The 15,499-nt window shown below is 37.1% G+C and overlaps 1 protein-coding gene across 2 annotated transcripts in view; it reads right to left on the bottom strand.

The window, feature by feature from the left end:
- The window catches only part of TBCK (TBC1 domain containing kinase), a 118,110-nt gene that overhangs the window by 98,733 nt on the left and 3,878 nt on the right, over positions 1-15,499 (bottom strand). The window contains exons 2-3 of one of the 2 annotated variants that reach the window (XM_040598112.1): positions 12,553-12,788; positions 9,414-9,486 (exon numbers count right to left, since the gene is read on the bottom strand). In XM_040598112.1, coding sequence (XP_040454046.1) covers positions 9,414-9,486; positions 12,553-12,754 — 275 coding nt within the window. In that variant the 5' untranslated portion in view covers positions 12,755-12,788. The remainder of the gene's footprint in view (positions 1-9,413; positions 9,487-12,552; positions 12,789-15,499) is intronic. The other variant, XM_040598123.1, reaches the window with a different exon arrangement.

The raw sequence follows: 15,499 nt of genomic DNA, 5'->3' as shown, positions 1-15,499 counted from the left end.
TAGTTTATCTGCTTTTAAGAACGTGCATACGCACAGCATACACAGAGGACTGTAACAGTGGTTTTACAGTGCTAAATATTTTTTTCCCATAAAGAAAAGCAAACCCAGTATTTTATGATTTTTGTAAATGCAGCCCTGGCAAAACAGCTGAAGTTGGCTTGTACCATTTGTTTATCACCTTTGATAAAGTTACAAGAACAGAAGAAAAATAAGATTTCAGAAATCACTAGAAAATAAAACCAAAACTGAGCTTTAAGGTAAAGAAATGAGAACTGCAACCTTCAGTTTTGTGTTTGCAGCACAGAGCTCAAGGCATCTTAAGGAGTTCTGTATTAGAACCTGAGTTTGGATCAGAGCATACTTTTAAAGTATGCCCTCCTGATAAGCCCCTCCTACCACGCTTATTTCACAGGGTGGTTCTGGAGCACACAAACTGGATTCATTTTAGGTGAACCATAAGGTGGGATCCAGAACTTGCCTATTGCCCTGCAGCTGCTAATAGACATTTGGTCCAGAACAGACTGGAGCTATATGGAATCAGCAACCCTAAAACATATATATAGCACACTTTGCTTTTACACATCTGTTCCTACTGTATCACATTACTTGCTAATAAAGAGATCGTCTGAGGAAGATCCCTTTTCTTAGTACAGGTCATCCAAGGCTTTTTTATCTCATCTGTGGCAACCTATGCTCCTGGGTTCCACAAAGACACTCTAGCACTGGGGGCCAAGGAGGGTACAGCCAGCCTGAAGGCCACCCCCACAATTAAACCAGCTGCCAACCTCAGTCAGCATTTCCTGCACAAACTCCTACCTGCAGCACCAGGAAGGCACAAGCAGGAGCAAGAGTCTGAGCTGCAGCTGTCCACAGCGGCTTTGATCAGAGCCAGGGAGCACACATGGTTAGCCTCTCAAGGTAGAGCATTCTTGCCCTACTGCAACTGAGGGCCAGGTATTGAGCAGATATTTTAAGATCATAAGGGTGCTCTCTCTCATTTAAGGCTACAATGGACAACTGCATATTTTACTTTATTTTTAGGGAAGACTTGTATCTATGGCATGAGAATAAGAGTTTTGCTTATTATTAAGCCATACTGACTTCCTTCTTCCCACTGCAACAGAAGTGATGGGTCCCTATATTTATTATACAAGGACATGGATTCTCTCATGCCGTCTGTGGTGTCCCAGGTAGATCAGAAAAATCTCATTAAGATTCTGATCATTGAAAATTTTTAAAAGAAAAGCAGAAAATGATGTGTAGTTACTAATACAGTTAACATTATTGCAGCTATGTGGCAGTATGAACTGAACTGACAGCTCTAGGAATCGTGACTAGCTGACAACAAATAATGCTGTCCTTGAAGCCAGACAGGATTGATTTTTTTGTTATTAATTTCTGCGGTTCTGTGAAGCATTGCCAGTGAAGGTTTTTTTTTTTTTTTTTTAAAAAGCCAGACAGGCCTGTTGGCTACTTCTTGATAGAGCAGCTGCAGAGCTAACACACTAGAAGATGTAAAAGTAAGTTACATTTAAAGAAAAAATGGAAAGTAATTTCAAAGAAACAAATATAAGTTCTAACTCCAGCAAGTAACATATATTAGTAGGAACAATAACTGAGCATGCCTTCTTTTTTACGAGTTATTGGATAGCAGAAAAGGCACGTAGAACTTCAGGAAACCACACTAAAGCAATCTCTACAAATTTCGCAGCCTTTGAGAGAAGGACTGCACTTTAGGCATCTCTACGTGAGAGGATTAAGCATTAGCAAAAAGCCATGTTCTTAATTAACCCCCTGAAACCCACCCCCACTTTATAAAGGCACAACAGAATTTTTAAAACTATGAACAAAAATTGCAACAGTGCAAGCACTTCTAAAGCCAGGCATTTCCTGTAAATCAGTCTACTTTGCAACAGTGTTAACAGACAACCTGGCTATACCATACTTAAAAAAAATTCTAAATACCTAAGGTAAAAGCTGTACCTAGGTGCATTTTGGTGGTTAGCTCAAAAAATCTGGATCTCTGCATCAATGGTACAGATGCTACTCAAAAGTGAATGGCAAGTTCCAAGAGAAGAATAGTCTGCAAACGCAGGTGATCAAAGGGACTTTGCAACTAGGCCAATAAGCAATGGTGCTGTTAGGAATTTCATAGCTAACAAGTAAAATTCCAGAAGGCATTAAAAGTGCATCACTTTGATCTATATCCCAGTGCACATCATCACAACAGGCAGGAAACACCTATCTAGAGAGTTAACAATAAACTAAAGTGTAGCCAAAGCAGATGACTGTGACTATAAATTGGAAATGTATTAATCAGCATCTAATTAACATTAAATTTCCTTGAAAATGAGATGAGAAATGTGATCACCAAAGAGGCAAATAGAGATGGATATAGTTGTGTACAGGAGAAACAACAGTTACCAGATCAAAGGACAGCAAGCACAACAGGCTGTAAATGTGCAAGACACTCCCAAACAGAGATAAAGGATGACTGGCAAAACATAAGCAGTACTGGGAGTACAGGAGACCACTCCTTGCAGGGACTGGAAAGTGGTGATAACACAAAAGTTAGATAATAGTAGAAGAAAGATGAGTCCACACTGGTTCTTACTTCACTCAAACTACTCTCAAAGCCTGATCACCTTGACTTCCAAGAACCACAGCTACCACTCAATTGTACAGTATTAGCTCCATGGTACTGTATACTCACAGCTAATTTACAGTACGTGCTAAAGACTAACAGTTTTGTTTACACAGTGATGACTAATAACATGCATGAGTTAACCTTTAGCAAGATGTGTGTTGTTAATGAATGAAACGGAACAGTTTTAAACCTTAAAACTAGCCTGATCTGCCAGCCTTCTAAACACTCCTGTCACAGCAATCTCCGATTCCCTGTTGTCTACCTAGCAATAAACACACCCACAAGTGCACATATTCAGTCCTAAAACAAGTTCCTTCTGTCCACATAGCTGTCTGCCCATCTGAAGATCCTGTTGGTTCAGGAGCCAAGCAATTCAGTTAACTTAGTGCTGTGCTCATGATATGGTGCCCACAAAATCGCAGGGCGGGGGAAGAAGGGCTACACGATATTTCCCATAACATTATGCTCTGTAAATCTATCATTTCAATTCTGGTGGACCACTGATGGTATGGGAGTAATGCAGCTTCCAGGCAGGAAAGCAGCCAGCTTGGAGGAAAGGCACAAATCTGGGTCTATCTGCACTGTAAAACAGAGAGGCATGGACCTAAGGAGAGAACATCCATATGCACAAAAGAAATTACCTCAAACCACAATGACATTAGAGATGTTTGCAAGCATATCAATGTGTCTAAATAAAGCAGCTGTCTGATCCCTAATTAGTGACAAATGCTGCCCTGAAGACACCACTCAGTAGTTCCAAATGCAAGAACTTGCACTTTAAAAATATATTCCCTTTCTAGAAGTACGCACTGCATAGCAAGTTTAATGTGTACTAGCTCTTCCTTTTTTTCCTTCCTAAAAGCAGGATGAAGTGTCACACACTGCATGAAGTCAGAATAAACATATACTAACCGCATCATGCTCTCACAAGTCTACAGGCAATTTTTATTCTAAACACAATGGTCATAAATCAACATTAAGATTAATAATATGACTTAAATCCAGTAAGATTTGCCTAGTAGAAATTTGACATTTGTTTTTTCAGCCATTAGCTCATTAGTAGTAGCTTGCTCACTTATGCAGAATGGAATGTTAACACTGATCCTCACACAATTCCTTGCAGAAATACGTCTGCAGAATGAATCCACCCTCCTGCTGAGGATGATGTTCGGTCTGTTTGAAAGAAACTCAACACCCTCTTTCACTCGATACTGAAGACTCAAAACTCTTAGCTACTTTTGTTCTCAATTAACTCAGCATAACTCATCTGAAGTTATGAAGTTCTTCTATTAAAGAAGATCTTGAATACTGCCTTTAGCACAGAAATCTGTATGGTGTCTACAAAAGGAGCATAGTAGAGCAAAAGGTTGAAAAATAATTACATTTTTTTTCCACTTCTACAGACTTTGTTGCATACAGCCATCATATCATGATAATCATGAAGAGTAGGATTGTTTTCTTTTTCCTGGCAGATAAGAAACAAGTGTGCACAAGCATGCGCTCTCTGTTATGTTCCACACGTAAGGGAGACAAACGTGTTCCGAGATGTCTGTGCGGCCATCAAAAATTGCAGCCAACTATACAAGCAAGGAATTTGGTTCCATACCTAAAAAGATCACTCAGACATCAAGAGCAATAATGTTCACCTCAACTACCTCATGAAAGCTATACCCCTTTTCCATCCCAATCATTTTCTCATTGTGAGAGCAAAGACAGTCACAGGACACAACCTATGCTAGAAGGAACACTACAGAAAGATTAGCAGGCTAAAAACTATTTACAGAAATAAAAAAATACTCCTATATGAAGCAAAGCATCATTGGACAATATATAAACAAGCCTGGACTAACAGTTAATCTTTCATCATAGCTTTGGAAGTAAAGCATTGGCAAGAAAATAAAGGAAAACTACAGACAGCAAATACCCAAACTATTGACTCTCACACATGCTTAGGAAAAAAAGTTTGTTTATTAATGCTACTTCATTTTACTACTTCATCATTTATCCTTGCTAAGTGCAGCCTCATTACGACATATGGATTTCTCATGTGAAATTCCAACACAGACTTGATTCAAAGCAGAATACTCTCAGCCCTTGAAGTTCTGCTCATATGCAGCTCTTCAAGTCAAATCATGTAAAACCTTCAGCCTTTTGATGACTTGCACCTGTCTTAACAATATTTTTTTAAGAATCTCTGGCTACTCAAAAATCACTACACACACACCCTGCATCTAATAATCTTTTCTGTAATGTAGTTTCACTTGAAGTTTGCCAAAAGCACACTAACAGCAAGGATGGCATACAAAAATCTAATGCAATCAATGAGCAGACAACTGTTTAATACAGCCAAATAAAATGTAGTCATCCGCATCAGTCAAATCATGTTTTCTCCGAAGTAGTAAATAGCTGCAGACACAGTCTGCTTCCCATCAAATGCTCCATGTATAACAAACTATACCTTGTATCTCTGATGGTTCACCAGTAATTTTTCAAAACCATAACTTTCAAAACATATGACAACTATATTTTATCGAAGAATAGAATAGGCTTAGACTGCCCGAGCCACAAACTGAAGACCAATCCAGAAAGTCTATTGTAGGTGCCAAAAGTCTGCTGAATGTCAGTATTTGCTGGCATTTTTATTGTTATGAATACAAGTGCAGACCAACTTCTTCAAAGAAGAAACACACTTCTAGCATGACAGAAAAGGAAAAGCTCACAATCCTATTATAACAGCACAGGAGCACAGAAAATAACTCCTTTAACACTGTCTGGAAAAGGTATCCCGAAGGAGTAGTTGTAAATGTGCTCAAAAGATGGAGATCCTTAAAAATATATGCATCTTACATTCTGGTCTGTGGTATCAGAAGTGCTAAAATAACTAGCAACTTTGAAAATCCAGTAAAATTTTGACTGCCACAAACATGAAAAGTATCCTTAGCGAGTGAGACTGCTGAAGTACAAAACTTCAACTCACCATAACTTTTTGTGACTTATTTTCAATTCATTCACAAGAAAAAAAATCCTTGCATGCACAAGACGACAGAGGAAACTAGCCAGACTGAGACACATTTTCAAATCTCTGAACAGCAGTAAACTATCATGAGCTTAAATCAGGTATTTGCTATTTTTGCTTGAGTATGTACATAAATTCCTAGCCCCCTAAAAATTTAACTGACTCCTGAACATACTGCAGAGAGCTGATTTTGCCTACTGTGACTGTTACAAAGCAAAATTAAGTGCACACTTTCTCTGACTCACAGTAACAACAGGACAATAGTTTGGGAATAAACAGACAGGAAACAAGTGACCCAGACTACAATTTCTCACACAGAAGACAATGGAAACTGGGCTCATAAGAAATGGAACATCAATGCCTAAAATTCTTATCCTACCCTATCTTAAAACTCTTATCTGTAGTTGCAGCCCAAGTTCTCTGTGGCACACAACTGCAAAAGAGTTCTCCTGCTGTTACTGTGATGCCCTATAGAGGCACAGTAAAGAAAATGGGAATTAATGTCACTTTTAGAAGCATTAATTGTAGTTACGATGTCCATGTGGCTATCCTCTAAACAAAACATAGAAAACACTGAAGAATTGTACTAAATTCCTTTTTTGCATCTAGTTACCTATGGTAAGAATTGCAAAAAGCAGTCTTATTTCATCCATTTGAGAGTTCCTGAAATTTACCGGATAGAGTTCTAACAGCAACAAATGTCCTTTCTAGGATACCAAATACGCACCACTCAACAGAGAAGATAATGTGGCCATAAATTACCAAACACTTACTTGCATTACCCTTTAAAAATGTAGTTGAGCATGTTAATTTTGAAGATAATGACAAACCATGTTTGTAATTCCTGGAGACTGCTGTCACAATATTGTCACCTAACAAATGAATTCTTGAATGTATCACAAACCCAATTTCTAGAAAATTTTTGGTGGTATGCTCAGTAAAATGACTTATCGCACTGTGACAGAGCGGAGAAAGTAAATGGTTCGAGCTGTGGTTTCCAGTGTTTGGCCCTTACGTGCAACTGATTCATTAGAATTGGAAACTTGGTGAAACTCTGAGGTTAACTGAATAAAGAACTCTGCTGCATTTCTTTTTTTTTTTTAAACAGAATTAATCTATGAAGGAATGTATGCTACACTTGATACATATCTCCAGGAAAGATTAACTGCAAATAACTACCAAACAGCTGTATGGCCTGTTTTCCAGTATGTATGGAAAGATGCAGTCCATAATCTAATGTCTTGAATTTCAGCACTAACATAATAGAAGATTTCCTGCTGATTTTAGATCAGCTTGTGGTACAGGTGCGAAGGACTTAGGTTACTGGCAAGCGTAAGGAAAATTAATCTAGAAAACAGAAAAGCAGGTTTTGCATTCCATAAGCAGTTTATAAAATTAATTGCAATAGCATACACATCAACTCTGGATGTGTAGCCAGCTGTGCTATCATTGATGAATACAATCGGTATACATGGAAAAAGCAAAATAACTTCCCTCCAAAGGTAATTGATATAGACAGATAACATAACCAATAACTGGAAATTGGTCCATTCAAGTTATTTCTGGAAGTTTATGGGTCTCACATAAGAACCAAAAAAGTCTGTTTTCATTAAAAAGAAACAGTAGTGGAAGGAAAACGTCAGTCTCAAGAAACTTCATTAGAGTGAACATAATTTACCTACTTAATAGCTACTACTGCAAGAGCTGTAATTTACAGTATATGAACCACTAATGTCAAAGCTATGAACAGTCATACAGGCTATATTTCAGCTCTATACCTCAGGTGTTACAACTTCCGGAAGAAATCCCAATCGGCTCATTAAAAGAATGATCAGACAGTAGTGTAACTTATCTCAGTAAAAACTCTCTTAGGCCAAAACTAAAAAAAATAAAGCCATGCTTTATGCATTTACTGTCAACAGAGCCACAGCCAAAATACCTGAGGCAACTGTCATAAACTGTTTTTTTGACATGCTAAGAAGTTAAAAGTTGCATACCTTAGCAAACTTAAAAACGGGTCAAAAAAGTCTTTCTTGATGCCACAAAACACATGCTATTAGAGAGGGGCATAATGGATGTGCATACAGACCACAACTGTTATTTGACAAAGTTTTTTTTATAGATTTCTGATAGAGAAACATATTCCACCCCCCACGCCCCTCAGAAAAGGACATCTCACCCCTTACAATTCCAAGGCTGCAGGATTAAATTGCAACAGAAGTTGTCAGAGAATCTACATAAGTACATTGTATCAAGCAATTAAAAGCAAATTAAAATAGCTACATGCATGCTTTTTCAAGAGGCAGCTGACAGTCTGGGCTCCTTATCTGACACCAAGATATATACACAGGTTCAAAGAACAGTGCGAGAACTGAATGAAAAAGGAAAGAAAAGACCTTCCGATTCTTCAGCTATTTCTGGAGCTTTGCATAATAAGAACCCAATGCAGAACTGTGTGAAATGCTGTAATATATATCACACATGAAAAGCTGTTTACACCTAAATATCTCTTATGAAAAAACAAAAGCAATATTTGCCCATTTTCTCAAGCTATAGTCTGCTACAACACATACTGTCATACAAGCTTAAGTTCAAAAAAAGCTAACACACAGGCACAGAGCATTTTGCACTTAGATTTATCTCTGCCAGACAACATCATTAGCATCCTATTTAGGGGTTGCAAAGACTCAAAAGGCTACAGACCCAGTATTAGTCCCTGCACACAAATCTAATTTGTGATGCATCACAGGAAGTCTGTCTGGATAGTACTTTATTGAAACACAGTTGACCTGAGATGCCTAATGTTCATCAGGAAGACACATAAAAATTTGTCGCTTATTTAATGAGTAATCATCCTCTCTACGCTTACATGAATATCAACAGATGAAATCCAATGCTTGTTGTAAACTTCTCAGAAACTAGAATGAAGACTTTGGATTTCTCTATATGTGTTTCTTATTTATAAATCTGTGTGTTCTGGAAATACCCAGTTAGCTTACAATGCCTTGCTGTCCCAACTGGAAATATTTATCTTCGTCCACTCTTCACATTTTCTATATTGCATATTCTTTATGCAAGAGACCACTTCTTTGTTCCAAAGGTAACAGAGTTTAAAATTACAGTTAATGCTTTTAGCAATAAGTCTGATGGGGAATTCGTTTGTAAAGATACAGCTCTGTGCATCCTAGTATAAAAGCAAATATTCTTGGCTTGGTTTTTATTAAAGCCTGCTGATGTGACTATATTAAACCAAATTCAAATCACTTAGCAGCACCCTAGCATATGTATATGACATCCTATCCACTTCCTAGTTAATAAATTAATACATTTATGCATATGAAAAACACACCAAATTCTGTCCTTTCTAGCAAAAGTTGTATTTCATCATCTGGCAGACATACAATCTTCAAATTAATTCTTCTGAAGATGCTTATCCTCTCATAGGTCTAACTTCATTCTTAAAAAAGAAACCCCAAAACTACCATTACAAGACTGACAGGATTTTATGAGTTAAAAAGTATTTAATTTGTGAAAAAATTCCCCATAACTCTTCCAGCTTTTAGAATTGCACAAAAACGAGTACTCTCTCTTTCAGGCACGTGTTTTACCTGATAAACAATGTCTTTAGGTTAAATTTTAACAGAGTAAAATTCATATAAACCAGTAAAAGTTGAAAAAAGGTCTGGGACTCCACCACAGATGCTACGTGAAATTATGGTGAGTGGATCTGAGTTTAGCTTGGCACCTTACCTGACTGGCTTTCTTTCTCGTAGCACATCTTCCAAACTCTTTTCACAGTGTTCAGCTGCCACAACCAGTCTCTCTAATTGGAAAAAAAGAAAAAACATAAGAGGACTAGAATCCAAACGAGACAATGGGACTACCAACTTCTCAATCTACCTATCTGGTGGATGTTAAAGTATTTAGATATATGTTGTATGGAAAATGACACATAATTAAATGTTAAAGATTTACAACTTCTGGAGATCACCACCATTTTAATTTATGAGATAACGCAGATTATCTTTCCTGTTTCCTTATGCAAAGCACTTTTGATCCATCCATTCAGTAATGTCCTAACAAATGTTGAACGCCTCAGCCAATGTCAGTCAGATTTGACTTAAGAATAGAGGTCTCAAAGAAAATAAGCATCTACAAATTTGCAGAAATCTGAGTGGGTTGACAAGAGAGACACTCAAAGTAACACCAGCTTTGGGAAAAGGGACTCAGAATGAGCACAGGAGTTTCAGTCCTGATGGGCTAACTAGCACATTACTAGCTCTACTACCTCTTGCCCAGGAAACAGCTATAGGACTTCTGGAAGTCCCACATGTACCCAAGATCGATGGGTTGCCTCTGAATAGAGAGGAAAAGACAAAACAACTGTTGTTGTACTGAAGACAGCAATTATAAAGTAGAAAAAGACAAAGGTGTAAGATGTTACACTGAGGTGCAAGGTAACTCCTAACAGAGCTAAGTTTGCTACTTTCAGTACTTATAGAACAGCTAGTAGTGAACGTTCAGATTCAAAACCAAATCAAACTAAAGCATTTCAAACATTTTTTACAAGATGACTGTTACAGTAAGATAAAGGTGGAAAATACTTTGAGGAACACAAGTCATCACATTAAAGCTGGAATACTTGTTACTCAGCTGTTTCTCCTCCTTGAAATCAAAGGACCACTTAAACTCTCTTTGGAAGAAAAAAAAAAATTGAGATTGCCTTCTACAATGCTAGCAAAGATTTACAAGTAGTTTAATTTTACAAAAAACAAACAAAACATTTAGCTGAATGTTTTCCTATTACTTTTATATTCCATTTTCTTAGGGTCTTGGGGGGGGGGGGGGGGGAGCGGATACATACACCTAATTAATTTTGTTTGCATTGTTTTCCTAGTCTGCCTTCTTATTTCTCCCTAAAAGTAGAAAGAGACATCTGCAAGGAAACAACATTAAAACACTATGCATAGAACTGACAAGGGAAAATTCTGTCACTATCAGAATTTGTCACCAAATCTGCCATATTTTTTTAAAGTAATTAACTACTATTCTAACCACTAGTAACAGAAATATCTCCTGACTTCATGGTTATAGACATTTTATTTGCTATCCTGCGGTTACTTGAATTATCAGAAGGTATTTTCTCCTTCATATTTATACATACTCATAAACCTTCACATCATTGACTCTTCATTGTCAAAAAGGTCATGTTTTCCTATTTAACCCTATCTTTTATTTACTTACTGTTAACTAATGTTTCTTAAGCTTTCATCCTAAAGGGTATTGTAAAGAAAATCCCTGTTTCTGTTTCAAGAGGTACCAGCTAACACAAGATGAAACTGAACAAACTTCCCAGATCTTCTGACTGCAGAAAATGCAAAATCTTTTGAGAGCAAATGAAAACACAAGACCCCCATCCCGTGGAATACTTCAGTGTTTGGAGTTGGCAATATCCTCATTTTCTGGAAATCTGAAACATCCTATCATACTGCATTCTAAAGGGGAAAAAAATTATATGCTCTACTGTACTAGACCCTGTAGCAAATCAAACAAATACATACAATGCACTTTTATATGGGAACACTGCTGATTTATAAGTTAAAGGTGGCAACCACTTAAACTGTCACAGTTGTTGCAGCCTTTTTGTGGAAATTAAGTCCTGTAGTCCTGCTGAGCTTGCAACAGAATAAGATCATCTGGAGCAGAAAAAACTAACTGAAGTCTTATTTGAGCTAACAGTAAGTGTGATAACAGTTACTAAAACAAAACTATCTGTACTAGAATAAAGTAATTTTAAGTGGGAGATATCTTAAAGAACTAGAATAAAAAAAATAAGGGAAGCTTGCAGGCAAGACAGAAGATGACTGAGTCAACAAGAACAGCTGCAAATCAGGTACAAGAAACCTAACAATTACACAAAAATGTTCACAAGATTAGAACACGGGTGTAGGAGTAAGCATCAAAAAAATCATGGATTTCTATGTCCCACACAAAGACATGGCACAGCAATCGAGTATAAGAATTTTAGGGAGTGTCCTGGTTTCAGCTGGGATAGAGTTAATTTTCTTCTTAATAGCTGGTGCAGTGCTGTGTCTGCGATTTGATGTGAGAACAATGTTAGAAACACACTGATGTTTTTAGTTGTTGCTGGGTAATATTTATACTAAGACAAGGACTTCAGTTTCTCAGGCCTTGCCAGAGAGATGGCTGGAGCAGCATGGGAAATTGGGAGGGGGCACAGCCAGGGCAGCTGACCCAAACTAGCCAAAGGGGTATTCCATACCATGGAACGTCATGCTCGGAATATAAACTGGGAGACTTTGGCCAGGGCCAGCCAATCCTTGCTCAGGGGCTGGCTGGGCATTGGTCAGCAGCTGGTGAGCAACTGTACTGTGCATCACTTGTTATCTTTTCTCCCTTCCCTTTGGATTTAATTCCTGTCCCCTTTTCCCTCATTTTCATAATTGTTATTATTGTTGGGTTTATTTTATTTCAGTTATGAAATTGTTCTTATCTCAACCCTTGAGTTTTACATTCCTTCCCAATTCTCCTTCCCCATCCCTCTGGAGGGTGTGGGGGGTGAGCTAGCAGCTGCATGGTACTTCATTACCAGCTGGGGTTAAACCATGACAGTGAGGTATTAAAAGAAGAAAGTTCTTAGCTTTTAGCAGTTACCACAACATAAAGGGACAGACAACCAACATCTGCCTTCACTCTGTAGAGAAGAAACAAAAGCACCAGTACTGCCAATAACAGCAAAAGCATACAGTCATTTTGAGACTGAATCGCCGCCATAAAGGCAATATTCTGCTCAGTCATCTTCAGATATATTGCCACAAAAACATAACTGTAACTATATCTAAATATTCCTTACTAAACAGATACTCACCATGTTTACCTCTGGTAATGTCAACATACTGGCAAAGCCTGGGATGAGTGATTGACTTAAGGATTTGAAATCTCCCCAAAATTTTGATGGAGTTAGGTGTCAGAGGAAGGCCATTACTTCCACAAACATCATGTGGCAGAGCTGAGGCGAAGAAGGTGGATGCACCCATCTCAGTGTCTTTTAACGGAAACATCTTTTTCATACAGTCTTAAGCCCTTCAGAGCAACTTGTGTTCCCTAAAAAGAGAACACAGTAAAATTTTATCTGCAAAAGATACAGATTCTTGTGACGTGGCTTATAAGTTGTTTACTAAATAATGCAATTAAAACACTTTTTTCCTCTGTTACGAAGAAACGGGACATTTTTTTATAAAGAACACTGTAATAATAATAATAATAATAATAATCCAGTGCTGCTGCATCATAAACACTACATTTAAAGATGAAAATATAGCCACAGTTTGAAACACAGATTCAAGAATCAAAACTATTTTTAGGAGCAGATAAATGCTTTAACACAAGGAATCTTCAGACGACCACTGCAATATAGTAAGTTATTTATTCAAAAACCAGTAAAGGCACCAAACAAGAAAAACCTCTTCTAAAATACCACCTCATATCAGTAGGCCAGGAATCCAGATTATCACATCTTTAGCGATAATCCAGCATCTATATGCTATAGCATTCCTAATATTTAAAGCTATGAAGTAACAGCCTTCTGCTCCACCACCATTTCTTTCCCTGTAGGTAACTGTTAGCTCACACACTGACTCAATAACAAATTAAGGAAGTAATCTATGTTAAATATTTCTGTGAGTCAGTCAAGTGAAATAAATTCTTACAATTTAGTTCCAGGAGCACTTAGTTTCATGACCACTTTTTTTTCTCCAGGAGAAGCAAGCTCTTTCCTCCAAACTATGCATTTTGATTCAGTGCGAGCTAAACATTTTTTCTGCACTTTTCCACAACTAACCATTATCCCCATTCAAGAATATGAAAATCTAAATCATGCACAAGTAACAGACACTTCTACAGTCATCTAGGCCTCAGATAAAACTGCCTTCCCTCTTTTTACTACCAAATTAAGAATTTAATCTGAGGTAACAAGTACCAAAATCCAAAAACTGAATCAAGCCTTTGCTCAGCTCATTTCTGGATTGCCCAGATGGTGACTCAAGACACTACAAGGTGTCATTAGGCACTATTAACTCTGTGCTTCCATAGCACATACATACTTGTGTATAAGGATACATGTACAAACAGAGACTAAAAGGCCAGGCTTTTAACTAAACCCTAGTCTGGAACTTGTGATGGGGAAGTAGATGGCACTCCCACATAACGTGGGACAAGAAGCCACAGAACAAAATAACCCACTTCATTAATGAGCCTATGCAGAAGAGTACCATCCAGCTCACTTCAACTCCAGAGACATTATGGCACAAAGTCTGGAGGTATCTGGGTACACAATCAACAAAAACGGTCCACTGAGGTGGAAAGCATAACTAACTCTCTTGTCAGCTATAGAACAGCAATTATAAACTCTAAAGAGTAAAAGCAAATATGCAGTTACTCCAGGGAAAGCAGAGGAAGAACTGTCAGAATTTAAAGTCCATAAAAGAAATAATATGAAAAGCTTAAAGTATAAAACCAACATAACTCTTTCAAACTAGATGTGGTAATTTTTTATTATCTTGGGGACTTCATGTAACAAAAAACAAGTAGAACAAGATTATGCATAGCACTAATAAAGCTAAGTGCTATTTTTTTATAATTCTTTCAGCCAACATTGACCTGCTGCTTTCAGGAAAAGCTTTTCTCTCAGAAGTCACACAAGAGAAACTGTGTGAAACTTCTCAAAAGTTTTTTTTCTAAGGGAACAACTTTGCTCCCAGCTTAAAATTCCCAGTAAAAACCTACCAAGTTTGTTTTGTGAATCCTAATTGAGAGGGTGACCCCGTAACAGGTTGTACAGAGATCCTTATATACCAAAAATATTTGCTAAGTCTATATAAATGGAAATTTTAGTATCTACATTCTGGTTTAACTTATACAGCCAATTTAAGATACAAAGCAAATGTAAGACTGCTCTCATTTGTAGTTATATTTTTTCCTTGAAGAAACAAAGACAGGATATGTTCATTTAAATTCTAATATACATCTTCATATTAAATACAAATGCACAGCATTAAGAAATCAAACTTTAAAAAGTAAGAAAATAAATCTGAAGCAGCATTAAGCATTGGAGTTTTCATAGTAGTGTTTTTGTATTAGATGTCTTATTTACAAAGACACAGTGCTTTTAGGATGCCAACAATGCAATTTACAATCAGAATATTCCATTGGAAAGACATAAATCGGAGTGAGTGCAAGCACAAAGATTTATTGGCACACAGCAAGTTCCAATTGGAAATCTTTAACTATGTATTTATAGTAAGACCCACATTCCTGTAAAAACATCCTCTCTGCCAAATGCACTACACGGTTTCAGAAAGAAAATACTTATTAACCATGAAAAAAACCCCAAACTTCATTTGGAAAGTGAATTATAATCTTGCTTGGCACAACCATCCTCTAATAATTGCTCCAAAATAAAAAAAGAACTTAAAACAATCAGAGTTGAGGGGAGAGAGAGTAAAATTATGCCAAACAGCGAGATGCATTGTCTCTAAAACGTTAAATGCGTAATGCACAATATATAATTTCAGGTAAGGTATGTTTTCAGTTTTACTGCAGAAAAAAGAATCTGCTAGATAATACTTTTCTAACACATTGTATCTGCATTCAGATGACATTTAGAGAAGAATTTTAATTAAAAGAATTGTTAAATATCATCAATTCAATAACCATTTTAAGAGACTAAACTTTTCTTATACTCTAGATCACTTGGCCTACAACGATGAATTAACACTACCTGCAATGCTTTCAGACTGCAGATCTATCACTCACTT

The sequence above is a fragment of the Falco naumanni genome, chromosome 1, assembly GCF_017639655.2.
Source record: "Falco naumanni isolate bFalNau1 chromosome 1, bFalNau1.pat, whole genome shotgun sequence".
Classification (NCBI taxonomy): Eukaryota; Metazoa; Chordata; class Aves; order Falconiformes; family Falconidae; genus Falco; species Falco naumanni.
This window is presented reverse-complemented; position numbering and strand designations above follow the sequence as displayed.